The sequence below is a fragment of the Spea bombifrons genome, chromosome 1 (assembly GCF_027358695.1).
Source record: "Spea bombifrons isolate aSpeBom1 chromosome 1, aSpeBom1.2.pri, whole genome shotgun sequence".
In the NCBI taxonomy this organism is placed as follows: domain Eukaryota; kingdom Metazoa; phylum Chordata; class Amphibia; order Anura; family Pelobatidae; genus Spea; species Spea bombifrons.
In genome coordinates this window covers 13,963,290-13,977,065 of record NC_071087.1, presented here as the reverse complement: position 1 = coordinate 13,977,065, position 13,776 = coordinate 13,963,290, and the positions used below count along the sequence as shown (strand labels likewise).

General features: G+C 39.2%; 1 protein-coding gene across 2 annotated transcripts in view; it reads right to left on the bottom strand.

The window, feature by feature from the left end:
- Positions 1–3,575: 3,575 nt before the first annotated feature.
- PPP2R2C (protein phosphatase 2 regulatory subunit Bgamma) overlaps positions 3,576–13,776 on the bottom strand; it is a 43,141-nt gene continuing 32,940 nt past the window's right edge. For both annotated transcript variants that reach the window (XM_053458262.1, XM_053458261.1), the window contains 4 exons: positions 11,817–11,981; positions 7,858–8,027; positions 6,319–6,410; positions 3,576–6,146 (listed from right to left, as the gene is read on the bottom strand). In XM_053458262.1, coding sequence (XP_053314237.1) covers positions 5,855–6,146; positions 6,319–6,410; positions 7,858–8,027; positions 11,817–11,981 — 719 coding nt within the window. In that variant the 3' untranslated portion in view covers positions 3,576–5,854. The remainder of the gene's footprint in view (positions 6,147–6,318; positions 6,411–7,857; positions 8,028–11,816; positions 11,982–13,776) is intronic.

Sequence of the window (13,776 nt, the reverse complement as noted above, 5' to 3'; positions counted from 1 at the left end):
AGTTTGCAGCTCATGATGTTTTACGGTGTGTTAATTATTTGAATGCGCTCTCTGCAACCACATTCTATTTAAAAAAAAAAACACAGAAACAGAACAAATGTGCTTGCATCAGTATTCTTTTCTGCAGTTTCCTTTCTAATACATTCACATTCCTAGAAAATGATGAAATATTTATTTCCCTTGATGTAATGTTTCTTCCTGGAGTTGAAAAACCTTGTGATGAGCGTTATTTCCAGCAGAAATCATTTCTTTTGTTTTGAAGCTCAATAGAATAAAATCCAAAGAATCCGAAATGACAAAAGCCTTAAACCGTACATGTCTCAACACAGCGATAAATCTGCCTCATGGTGTGCAATCTTTACGCAAGGGATGACTGATTTCATATATTCTTAAGGGCTTAGTAGAACTCCTGATGTTGGTTGGAGATACAGTACCTTGTTCAGAGAATGTTACAATTACTTTTAGGAGCCCTGGCATAGAACTAACATTTACATTTTGGTGGTGCTGGGTTCATGTGTCCCAAGGAGTATGATTAAGCTTGGCGCAGAAGAACAAAAAGGGTATTATGGCTGCCTGTTAGCTTATCCCCAGCTGGCACTAATTTATCGTATACCTAGCATGAGTCTTTCCTGGTGGGTTGCTATTAGAGGACACGGAGACCTCTATCTCCACAGTCACTGCTGCTGTATAATCGTGAATGTAAACCATGGATAGAAGCTTCATTACTCTCCCAGTGCCACCAACAATTATCAGCCCTATATAATGACTACTAATACATTGTGATATTTCCCATTCTCTTTATTTCATTCAATATCCTAGATTATTTTGCGCCCCCGCCCAGCACATGTATGTACAAACTGCAGTCAAGGATGCTTTTGTTGTATTTTTACAGGCGTAGAGATGTTTTTTCCACTTAATCTGTGGCATGCAAACAAAAGAATTACTGATAACAGCATTGATTGTATCCGGCCTTACACACCAGACTGTCTAAATAATGCAGAGTAAACCTACTCAATATACATCCAGTTTATCATGTGTTAATTAAATTACACATCTTTAAAAACAGTAGTTTGAAAGAAAAATAATGTCCCAAGCCAAGAGTTAGACTCCTTATCCAACGGAGATCGTGCGCTCATATGAGATACCAATTACTGGTTTGGTTCATAGAGAAGGGAATTGTATGAGAAGTTAGGAGATGAGACATTGGTGAATGAACTGGCTCTTCTCCTTTCGAATAACAAATAGAATCTTGGTGGCAACCATGATGGCAAAATACGTTTGTTGCAACCACCAAGGTCACCAGACATTCCATTATCAGTGATGATGATGGCAGATTTATAATTCACCGGCAGTGTTTATCTGCCAATACTAGTATGGTTTCCTCCGTATGTAGGATGGGCACGTAGGACATCCTAGTTTTTCTATTTTAGGAGAGATGCTTATTTTGGTCTTTTTTATAATGCTACCGAAATTGATGCCCTAATGTATAATATTATTTGCGAGCCGGGCTCTCTCCACCTAATGTATCGATTTGTCTTAGTCTGTCAATTCTTGTCTTGTCATACCCCTTGAATATATGTATTGTATGAAGCGCTGCGTAAATTGTCGGCGCTATATAAATAAAAGATAATAATAATATATTATTTAAAAACAATAGAAATATTACAAAGTCAGTGCAGTAAAACAGAGTTCTAACAGTTAAGTATGTTTCTCATGAACATTGGGGCCAATCAATGCTAATTTGGTTATTCCTGGCATAATTTACTGTCATAAACTGAAAATATCCAGTGGGTTTTTGAATATATATGTGTTGTCTCGGCAGCCAAGATAAATGAGCCCAATTTCCATCTTTTTTCCCCCAGATTGATGCCTGAGGCAATGTATATTAATAAGAAACATAAATTCTTCGGGATGGATACAAAAGACCGGTGGCATCCAATTCCTGGGAGAGGGGAGAATGGCCCACATACAGTATGTCAATGAGTTGGTGAGGGGGGCAGGTGACATCATCCCGGGAGTTTAGATTATAATGATTTATTTTTAACAAAAGACTTGTCTCCAGTGAGTAGATCTGCTTCCTGGAACTCTGGGAGTCTTAACCCTTCGAGCATTTGAAGGATGAAATCATTGTGTTTTTTTTACTAAACCAAGGCAATCTGGTTGCTAGTGTTTTATCCATCTACCGTAGTATATGGGCATCTACAATTTGAACGTCCGCAGGCTAAGTCAACTGTGAGCGTTCTGAGAATTCATCAGCCAGATTCCTATGGGAATTCTGGGAATGTCAGCCGGGTGCAGATGGTAACGCTGAGTCTGAGAGTATTGTAAGGGAATGCCTGTGGCAATGACTTTCAGGTTGATATGAAAGAAAACAAAACACATCTTATGGTTTGGTAGGAAAGAGGTAGTTGCACTTGCAATCAGGCCCTGTTTTCTGGTCCCTCTTCCGTGAGGAAGAAGGTCTTGTGCCTCTCTTTATCTCTCTTTATCCTGTGTCTTGTCTGTCCTCTTATTAAGATAGATGTAGGGGTTTATTCACTAAATTAGGAGTTTGCAATAGAGTTGAATATTTTATCTCCCCAAATGCACATTCTGTCATTGTCATTGTGTGTTGGAGATCCAACCCAGTGGTGTGTTCTGGGCTAGGCCAACACATCCCTCCATTTGAGAATCAGGCTCCCCAGTCCAATTGGCCCATTTAGGCTGCAGAGGTTTACACAACTTTCTGGAGTCAGGCCTTTATATTAAATAGTAATACCAGGGGCTTTAACTGTTACATTTTTCTTTTAAACTCCTAGTTTAGTGAATATACTTCATTATAACCCATTACCTTAAAGGTGAAATTCTTATTAAGCATAAAATACAGTGCTGTATACAGTAATGTAGGTAACATTGACAGAAAACTGGTGTTATCTCATCTTGTTTCAATAAACTTCTTTTATCTGCAGACCCCGGGGCCACCATTGTTGTCGTTCATGTGATATTTTGGGTGACTTTCCCTGCTCAATCACCACACTGAACTGATTCTTTATGGCAATGCTAATGATGTCTGCTCCTCCATAGACTTTGATCAGTCAGCTGTTTCATTAAGATTGAGCCTTTCTAATGTTTACTACAAGCAGCACAATAAGGATTCGGGGTCTTTGTCTAATAGACTGGGCTTAGATTACAGAGCTATGGCTGATATACAGTTATGCCAAAGCTAGAGCTGTTTGTAAAAAAGGCACAATATTTTGAAAACATATTTGAAGGTTGTAGTAAAATAAATGGTGGAAATTCCCTTCTAAATCATATCGGCGGACTGACCATTTATACTCCAGACACCATAGGATCTTGACAAACGGAATGGACTCCGGAGCCTCCTAAATAAATAGTATTCATCACCCAACCACGTGAACGCACAGTAGTAAACATTCCGCAACAAATCTGCTCATTATATACTAATAGGAAAAATAAAAATAAATCGAGCATGCGTAATGCAAGGGACGGTCTTATACGATGCTTAATGTGGATTAAAAAATCACACCCAGAATAAACCGTATTTATGGCACAATTATTCCCAAATCAGGCGTGTGTTTCAGTCAATACATTTTTTAATGTTTAATAGTGTTTGCTTCTTACAGAAAAGAAAGCTTACATTTCTTATAGTAAATATGTACATATATAATATTGTTGACAATGATTTGATTATACTGTATAAACAGACATTCCTCATTTCCTTGAAAAGAAGCTGACACGCCTGATAACGTGTGCAGTATGGCTGAAACCCGATGCACATGCGTATTGTGCTTCACACGTATTTACAGCGAGTCTAGAAAAAAGTCGCAATGTACGTTTTGCTCGTATCATTTTCAAAGATCTGCGTCATATAAAAACAGCGCGAGTTTCCGCTTTGCATTTGAAAGCAGCTTACGCTTTCCAGCTAAAATATAAAAACATGCATATTTAGTAGGATCGTTGTACTATATGTTCGTGTTCTTAATGGACAATGACAAAAAAAACAAAGAAAACTCTCTATTTTACTATTTGATCTCTCGCTCTAATAACCGGTTTTCTGTAAAGATTTTCATTGTAAACAGATTTTTTTTTGTTTTTTTTACTGTTTTTTGACATCATATTGTACTGATGTGCATATGTGGTTGTCCATCCATGTAATAACCTGCATAGACAGCGGCATGGAGAGTAAAATTCAGTAAATCCTTCATTGTAAGAAAGAGATGTGTACATGCACACGTAGGAGGGACTTGAGGGAATGGGCGTGGCTTGGGCAGAAATAACAGCTATTAGACATAGCCATGCCCCTTTAACCACACCCATCTCTCCTCCCACATTCCATTTCAAGACTTGCTTCAACTACCTATTCTTTCCAATAAACCCCCCCCCACTCTGATCTTACTGATGCTAAGCTTAGCACTTGCTTTTAATACACAAAAAAAGCCATTCATTTTTCCACAACCAAAACCAAAACAAAACAAAAATACTGGTATTCACATTGCAAAAAATAATGGAAATTAAAAACATAATCAATATATATTTATATATAAAAAAATCTAGTTTTTGCACAAAATAGAACTGCAGCTTTGAAAAGAAAAATATTTTTTTTCTCGGTAATCAAAGCATGCAGAACGGCTACTTATTACATGATTCATTATAAAAAATTTCAAAATAAGATAATTTATCCATTATTGTTTCTTAACATTTATCCTTACATACATTTAAATCCAGCATGTACAATCTATTTTCCTGAACAGCAGTAAATAAATATTGACATATAGTGATAATTTTATTTTATTTTTCCGTTTGTAGTTACAAAAAAAAAAAAAAGAAAGAAAGAATGATAAAAAATAATTACCAGTACCCGATGTTATCAGTGTTTTTTCTGGACGTAATGACAAAACATACATTTGTACATACATCACCTAGTTAGTATTTTTATATGTTCTTGATATTTTACTTATTTTTTGCTGTCAAGGACTGAGTACAGCTTCTGGCTGAGAAATAAAATAAGATTTTTTTTTTATACAATAATCATTCATTTTAGGATTTTTTTGTAGGCAGAGAAGAAGATTATTGTAAACTCAGCATTGAAATGCACACATGCACTTATGGTTATGATTTCTTCCCTTGATGACACTCATTAACAAGCCTTCTCAGAAAAAAATGCTGCTTTTATCTTATGTATATGTTACTACATGTTAAGTACTATATGTGCTTTAAATATGGGTCATGCATGCGCAAATGGAATGATGTCATAAAATGCTCAGGCATAGGAATATGACTCAATAGATGTAAAGTGAATTCTAAGTTATACACAGGCAGTGGCGCATGAGTCAATAAATTAACTGTAAGCTATCATGAGTCATTAATTATTAGTCATTTTGGTTTTAATATTTCCATTTCTCCAACTTGTTACCCATATAGTGGAAATATAGCAGTTACTAGCTTGATTAGAACCAACATTATTGCAAAAAAAAAAAAAAAAATGAAAACCCAAAATAATATATGAACAAAGCCATTAACCTAAAGTGGATAACAGGGATCCAAATAAAGTGACATTTCAGAGAAAAATCCCAGAACCTCTCCAGTATACAAAGAGGAGTCCAACCTATACTGAGTAAATATCAAAGCAATATTTGTGAACAGAAATAAATCCTTAAAGAAACAATATCTTCTATACATAATGAGGAAGGAAGAAGTCCTTTACTTCTGAGGACTTAAAACTGTAAAATTGCAAGAAGTTAAAGAAAAGTAGAACAATCGACTCCGCCACCAAGAAGACTTTCCGACAAAGGTAATCCGTACCTGATACCTTTGGAAAGGCTGGTTAGGCGTTAGAGAAGAACGAAGGGAATTCCTAGTGCATGTCCGAGTTCACTTTATCCTGAAATATATACAGATTGTTTGTGGCAGCGATTGCAATGATGTTCTCAGTCGGGTGCCAGGCCGTGTGTAAGATCTTCTTGGTAAAGTCCAAGCTGTCTACGCTAATGTCATCCTTTCTTCTTTTACCACCTACACACACCCTACGGGGTTTAAGGACTGCCCGTGGCTTACTGCTTTCTCTGGAGGCTTCGAGAGTGACATCTCGTTTCGTATTCCGGTCAAACATACGGAAGAAATTGTTGTACGCGCCAGTCATAATGACACTATAAAGTTGGTGGGGAAAAAACAAGTTATTGACTTAATATTTTTTATTAACAAAGTAAGTGATGGTTAATGAATAAAGGTAAAAAGAAAATCTAAATCGAAGCAGGTTTTCATAATTAATGGTTAGGGCTACATAGTGTCTCAACTTTCCGATTGGTGAAATGTTCTTACCTGTCTGACCCATTCCAGGCACATTCAAACTTGTCGAAGATGCAGTCATTCTCGTAAAGTGAACACAGCTTGCTTCTAAGGTAATCATGAACCTGCACAGGAGTGAAAATACTTCTAATTAACTAAACAAATAAACATGTTATAAAAAGATTATCCATAGGGTAAAAGTTGTTACACATTGGGGTATATTTTCTATAAAGTTTGCATATTTATTATTTGCATCTGGATTTAATGATCAGTGGGTAACTCTTTCTACCCTTGCATTATTACCTCAATAATGAGATTCTTGAATCCAGAAGTAAACATTTGAGTTTATGTGCCATACTTGTTTGCAGAAAATCATACATTTTGATTAAATACTCATAGGAAAACAAACGGGGGAGAGAGAGAGAGGATTGAACAGCATGCAGTCAGATGTAAGAGACTGCAGAAGCAATTAGAGAGGATCAATTGGTCAGCAGTAAGTCATTAGCGGGAGTGGGCTGCTGATCCTGCAAGGCAAGCTAGAGTGCAATATGGCCCCATTTTTGTAAGAACTGTAAATGTGTTGTCTACATGTAAGGAAAAAAGGCATTAATTTTTTGAACAAAAACCTTCAATTGCTATTCATGCCTGTTTTGGCGAGCCAGCCTCGGTTAGAGGGAAATGTGTTCAGCCAAATACATTTCCTGCAAGCCAAGAGCAGGAGGATGGTTAAAGAGAACAAATACATAGAAGAGGAGTCTTATGATTCCCGGCAACCATTTGCACAGGAAAAAAACCTTTGTTTGCAGTCTTCTCCTAAACCACCGATTCTTAAGTACGAGCTCAGATATCCGCAAGATGTTCCTGACAGCTAATAAGTTACCTCTTCACCCGCATGTCTCTGCTCCTATGCTACAGTCTAAATACAAGTCTTCTTCGAACCCAATTTCCTCTCTCAGCATGAAGAACTGCATTCTAATTAGTCCCTCCGCATTATGTTAGGCCAAGTTAATGTGTAAATGTGAGGTCTCTACAGCAATTGAAGCAATTAAAACAGACTCATCTGTTTGTCGCTTACAGGAGAAAGCAGAGGCAAACGTTAACCCAGTGCAATGTATCATTCGGAGCATCAGGGTAAATAGCTAGATGAGAATGATTAAATTACCTAAATACACAATTAAAGGATGCTTCTCAATCAATGCACAACACATAACCCTGCATAAAAGCCAATTTATTATTATTACTATTTTATATATAAGGAGCCAACAATGTATGGAGCAATTCTTACAGTACATACGTTGAAAGGCTCTGACAAAATGTTGTCCAGCCGCACCTCTAACCACATCCACTAAAATAAATGTAATGACTCTAGGAATGGGTTAACCCCGGAGGAAAATGTTATCACCCTCGTGACGTAAATACAAAAAATGGTTGCTGCAACATTGCTTTCAGGGAGTTAGCCAAAGGCGGCCTCCGAATGTTAATATATAAGGTAATCAGTGACATGTTTGCTCTCCTACTACAGGTGGTAAAGATCAGTAAATGATTCTGAGAGAGTAGGCCGAGATATTGTACCTGGTATGTTTCAATGGGCTTGGTTTCCATGTTTAGGTCCCAAACTTTGACGGTGAGGTAATCCCGCGTCAGCATGTAACGGCCGCTGTGGCTGAACTTCACATCTGAAACCGAAGAGATGATTTCCGAAAAAAATGATCTGTTGCTTGGATCTTCTGGTTCTTCATAAACTAGGAATAAAGATACAAATAATAAACCTGCGGGACTCATATTCTATCAGGTCACAGGACTGGAACTATAGCGTAACACTCTGTAGGCCTCGGATCCCCACGTGCTCACAGGTAACCCATGTGCAATAAGGTGTGACGTACAAAGGAGCACATGTTAATCTCAATATGGATTGCTGGGGGAGAGCACTGATATCCCTCAACTGAACCCTTGCCAGGTTTTCCCTAAAATCAACTAAAAACACTAATTACAAGGTTTTTTTTTTTTACTGCATCAAGGTAATTTTCCAGTGGTAACTCTTTCATGTCATTTTGCAAGCAGCAAAATAGCTGACAAAAATGCAACAACATATTGTGGCTTCCAATATCACCTACATGCTGACAACACCCTATTATATAATAATATAATATAATATATATAATAATATAATATAACATCTCTATTACTGTTGAAAACTCCACTATCTGACCGACAGACTATGTTTTCTGCCTTGGTGTCACACTTGACTCTCTCCTTCACCCTTCACCAAATCCTGTCGCCTTCACCTGAAAACCTCCATAGATTTGAGGAGAAAGAGAAGCATTTCCGCAGCTCTCTGCGAATCTGTCTGTAATATTCAGACCTCTTAGTCTAAGTTGCGGTCTCTCCATAGAGAGCGGGTTAATTTGCACAGTTTATATATTTACTTTCACTGGATTGCCTGCTGCAAAAAAGCCTTTATCTGCATATGAATTTTAAAGACTATTTTACTTGTAGCCCCAAAAAATTCTACAAGGAACTGCGGCTTTAACCATACAATGTCACCAAAACAGAATCTCCAATTCATTTATAATCATCTTGAGTTTTCGTGCCAGAAGCTCTCTAGATGCATGACAAGTGCATTGAAAATTACCGCGTTCCTCGCTCTTAAATCTGTGTCACAAATGGCAGGAATAATAACTTCCCAATTAAAATTCTAATGTTCGGCGTGTGCCTGTCATTCTACCCCTCTGTAAAGTACAGGTGGTCATCACACCTACACTGGATTAGATTCCAGCAGAAGGCGATATAAGGTGAAATGATACAGGTAGACGCTGATTTGTGGGTATAAATATATTACACGCGTACAATGTTTAATTTATTGTTTTAACAGTTTAAAGGCTCTGCCGCGTACAATATATGGTTACACAAAGTGTATTGCGCTATAGAAGCCACTTAAAGGGACACTAGCCATCAGCTGCATTTTAATGCATTTGATGGTCTACTACTACTTTAATATACCGTATTTGCTCGATTATAAGATGACCCTGATTATAAGACGACCCCCCAAAATCTGAATATTAACTTAGGAAAAAAAAGAAAAAGCCCGAATATAAGACGACCCCAAAGGAAAAAAGTTTTACCAGTAAACGTTAATTCATGTAAACTATTTTTTTTTAATAAAAGCTATGATTGAGAAAAATATATTTTTTTGTTTTTATTTCTTGTATTTTCCAACCTGTCCCCCAGTTACGCACATCTGCCCCCAGGCTTGCCACTCCAATATGGCACTGTGGCCCATGATATGTCTTTTAACCCTCTATATGCCACTGTGCCCCATGGTATGCCTTTTTACCCCCTATGTGCCACTCTGCCTCCAGAAATGCCTTATACCCCTATATCCCATTCTGGCATTTAGGGGGTTAAAATGCATATTATGGGGCAGAGTGGCATATAGGGAGGTATAAGGCATTTCAGGAGGCAGAGTGGCATTAAGGGAGTTAAAAGGCATTGTATAGAGCACTCTGCCTCCAGAAATGCCTTATACCCCTATATGCCACTCTGGAATTTAGGGGGTTAAAATGCATATTATGGGGCATATAGGGAGGTATAAGGCATTTCTGGAGCCAGAGTGCTCTATTAAATGCCCCCTTTACGTCACTCCAGAAATGCCCTATGCCCCCATTTAACACACACACACCCTATAACCCCATTTAACTAACACACTCTCTCTCTCTCTCCTCTCTCTCTCTCTCTCTCTCTCGCTTCCAGCCGGGGCAGCGGATTGACGTCGCCTTCCGCTGCAGCCGGAAGGAGGTGGAGTTGGCAGCAGGGGTTTGTATGCGTCCGTCGCGTATACTTTCCCCGGCTGTCAGAGATCAGAGTTCCCCGCACCGGTGCGGCACAGGGGAGACAGGAGGATCCAGGTCCCCTGCAGCGGTGCGGGGGATCTGGATCTTAGTCTCCTAATCAGACCTCTATTTGAGGTCTGATTAGAAGACGACCCCGATTAGAAGACGAGGGGTATTTTTCAGAGCATTTGCTCTGAAAAAAACCTCGTCTTATAATCGAGCAAATACGGTATATTCTTCAGAGGGGTGTCTGGGACCACATACTGCCCCACTAAATATGGCGGAATGGTTTGAATAGAGAGCAACATGACGCAATGTTACCTTAAATGGTTAATTCATAATAATCAAAGACACAATACCCGCAATTACCAGCAAAATAGCCCAATGGATGGGTCATCTAAATAATCCAATGCATGAAATATCACATTAATACCAAATGGAATCGGCAAATATCATAAATGTACAGGATTGGAGGCCGTTTGATTTTTATTTTGGGAGCAGGTGCCATAAAGCTGCTTTATTCATTTATACAGAACCTTCAGTGCTTATTAAATCAGGGATCGTTTTGGGACAACTTTAGTTAACTAACAATACGTTTATAAGAATGTTTCTCTCAGCCAAACAAACAAAAAACAATTTTTTTAGAAAAAGTGTTTAATTGGTAATTTATTTTGTAATAATTTTATGTTGGCTATTTACTGTCTAGCTTTTCTCCGGTGTTGAAAAATGTTTCATGCTGGAAAGCTGCCTGGGTAATTAAATCAGGACACAGATGTATCTTAAGTAAAAATTCTACTCACAACAACAGTCCAAGCGTATTGGCAAAGCAAGTCTCGCATCAGGCTTTTGAAAAGGTCGATATTAATTAGTACATTGCTGGGGACATTTTGTTACTTGTGATTAGGATCTGTGCTGCTCGGAGGAAAATCCATAAACATTTGGAGATGTTCATACTTACAAAGTTTCTTGGTGATACGGTATCTTCTTTTTTAAAGGGGCGGGAATATAAGGTCAGACCAGCCCTTGTGGACAATTTTGGACTGGCCTTGGGAGCTACATGTCCCTGTGTGCCACTGTGGCACCAACCCTGATGAGTGGCACCGGGGGCAGAACGCTCCCCCCCCAAGTACGCCACTGCTCCAGGTGCACTTCCACAAAAGGGCGGAGCTTCTGGGCACTCTCTCTCCCCTGATTGGAGGACTGGGGAGAGGCTGTTCTCGTGGCTCTGCCCTTTTGCTGAAATGCAGCAAGAGTCCAGAATAATGCAGCTAAATTGTGGGGGGAAGAGAGAGGTGAAGAAACGCTTCTCTTTCTCCACAAATCTATCCCGAAAGAACATGCCTTGGGACGGCAAATTTCCCACAGGGCCCCGTGAAAGGGCCGGCTCTGGTGGGCCCCCTGTTGCCCCCTGTTGCCGGTGGGACCTAGGCATGTGCCCACTCATTAATGCCGCCCTGTGTAAAGGGTGAAAAATAACCATTTGCTAGGGGTCTGTAGCCTTGATGATGAGCAATGTGGCTAATTCCATTATATTCTCTGAAAGTATAGACGTAAGTGTATTGAATATGATGCGCAAAACCAGACTGCATCGGTCAGGGCTGGACTGAGCTTTAAGGACTGCGGCCACTGTGGCTTAATAAGTGCTTTTTGTCTTAAGCAAGTAACACAGAGATTTACTAAGCCAAACAGGCTAAGACTTACGTTTACAATGCTTGTCGCACAGCGCAGACGCTCTCATGTCGCACAGACGCAGCGATCCTTTGCTGCTGCTGTAAACGAACAGATTGCAATGATAAGGATGAAATTCAGCGGCCGTGATCACTTCAGTCAGGTCTTCCATGTTTGCAGGTTTAATATCCACAATATCTGATTTAAGGGTTTATTAGGGAAATACATTATAAATAAGATGGTGTTAGAATGCCGGGAGGACTAGCATATTAATGTAGTTTTTAAGAACTTTACCACCTGCTTTTTCATAAAAACAAAATTAAATGAATCGCTTACCTTTAGGAGAAGCTGCAGCTCACCACCCCTTCCTTGAAGTAGCCAATAAGTGGCGGGAAGGCAACTGAAATCAATGAATGAAATCAAGTGGTTTCTGCGCGTGGAGGGTCTCAGTAGACCCCCCAAGACTCCCTCTAAGCCAGCACTGTAGCGGACTGCCGGTGAGTATGCCACATGGGCACATCTCCTGCAGGGCTGGCAAAGAGGCAAATGCATTATAAAGTAAACGCTGTTGTATTAATTTTCCTGCAAACTCGTGTAATTGAATGCATTATAAAGTTAACGCCGTTGTTTTAATTTTCCTGCAAACTTGTGTAATTGAAGCGTACGTTAATATTTCGCACAGTGTTTTCTTTTATCCCACTGTACAAAGCACACAGAATGGCAAAACAGCATCCATTATAACTAATCTGGAAAGACCATTACTTCCCGGAGCTATGGACTCCATTAATCTCATAATCGGTTGTAAGCATGTGTATACGTGTGTATATGTATGTATAAGTGTGTATATGTGTGTATACGCGTGTATACGCGTGTATACGCGTGCATATTCACATGAGTGACAGTGGGACAATTAGCACAGGACCCGGCAAGCTTGTACACACGCCTGTGACAATATGACACAGCCAGCTCTTTAACCCGTAATAATCACGATTTATAAAGAGACGATTCAGGCTTCCAAATACTTTCTGAAACAAAGAGAGAATATGCTGCTTTGGGTTGCCGGTGGGCTGCTTCACACCCCGCGAGCGTCTCTCATCGTAACGGCCGATCTTAAATCTCACACATAAAGGGGATCGTTATGAAGCTCATCTTCCTGATTTCCGCGGCACGCTTGATTGGACCATTCATTTCATGCCGTTTTGTTATACGGGTCACGTTTGTCTCAGTGGCTGAGCATTCAGACATCTTCAGGTTTACAGCTGTGTACAAGATAATCATTTCTTATCCCAATAAACCATATGTGTACAAACTGCTAAATAAACACAAATGGCCCCGCTCTGCTTCAGCAGTACATCTTCACTTAAGATTTAGCAAGACGGGTCCAGATGCAGGACTGTATAAGAGAATAATATAATAATAACAAAATGTACACTAAGAAAGGACACTGCAGTCACAAATCTGGAATGGTGTCTGTCAGGAGAACACGAACACTTTGGGTCTTCTAACCGAGATGAGGCACCAGTGAGCCTTAAATGCCATATATTCCTTATATTCACTCTACTACACTCCTCTACATGTATGTATATTGTATACTGTCTAACACTGTATTCCCCAAAATCTTTGGAAATGCAGAAGCTTATGAAGTTAAAAAAAAAACATCTTAAAGTTTCTGTTACTTTATGTGATTAAATCTTCAAAAGAAAAAACATAAGATCTACTGAGGTTAAGTTGCTTCACATACTTGAGATTATGTGTAATTGGAACAGCATCTTTAAAGACTAACACATGTGTACTCAGTGGGACCGCGATATGCAGTAAAGGCTACATTGTGACTTATGTATCAAAAGCCAAAAGTTACTCATTATTAGGCTACGTTACCTGCAGAGGGAGTCGCCGGCCCAAGTGATCAAACTAAATCATATAAACTTAATATGCTTCAGCGGCTCCCAAATCTATTACTGGAAAGCACAGCGAGAAGGGAGATCAGAAATTA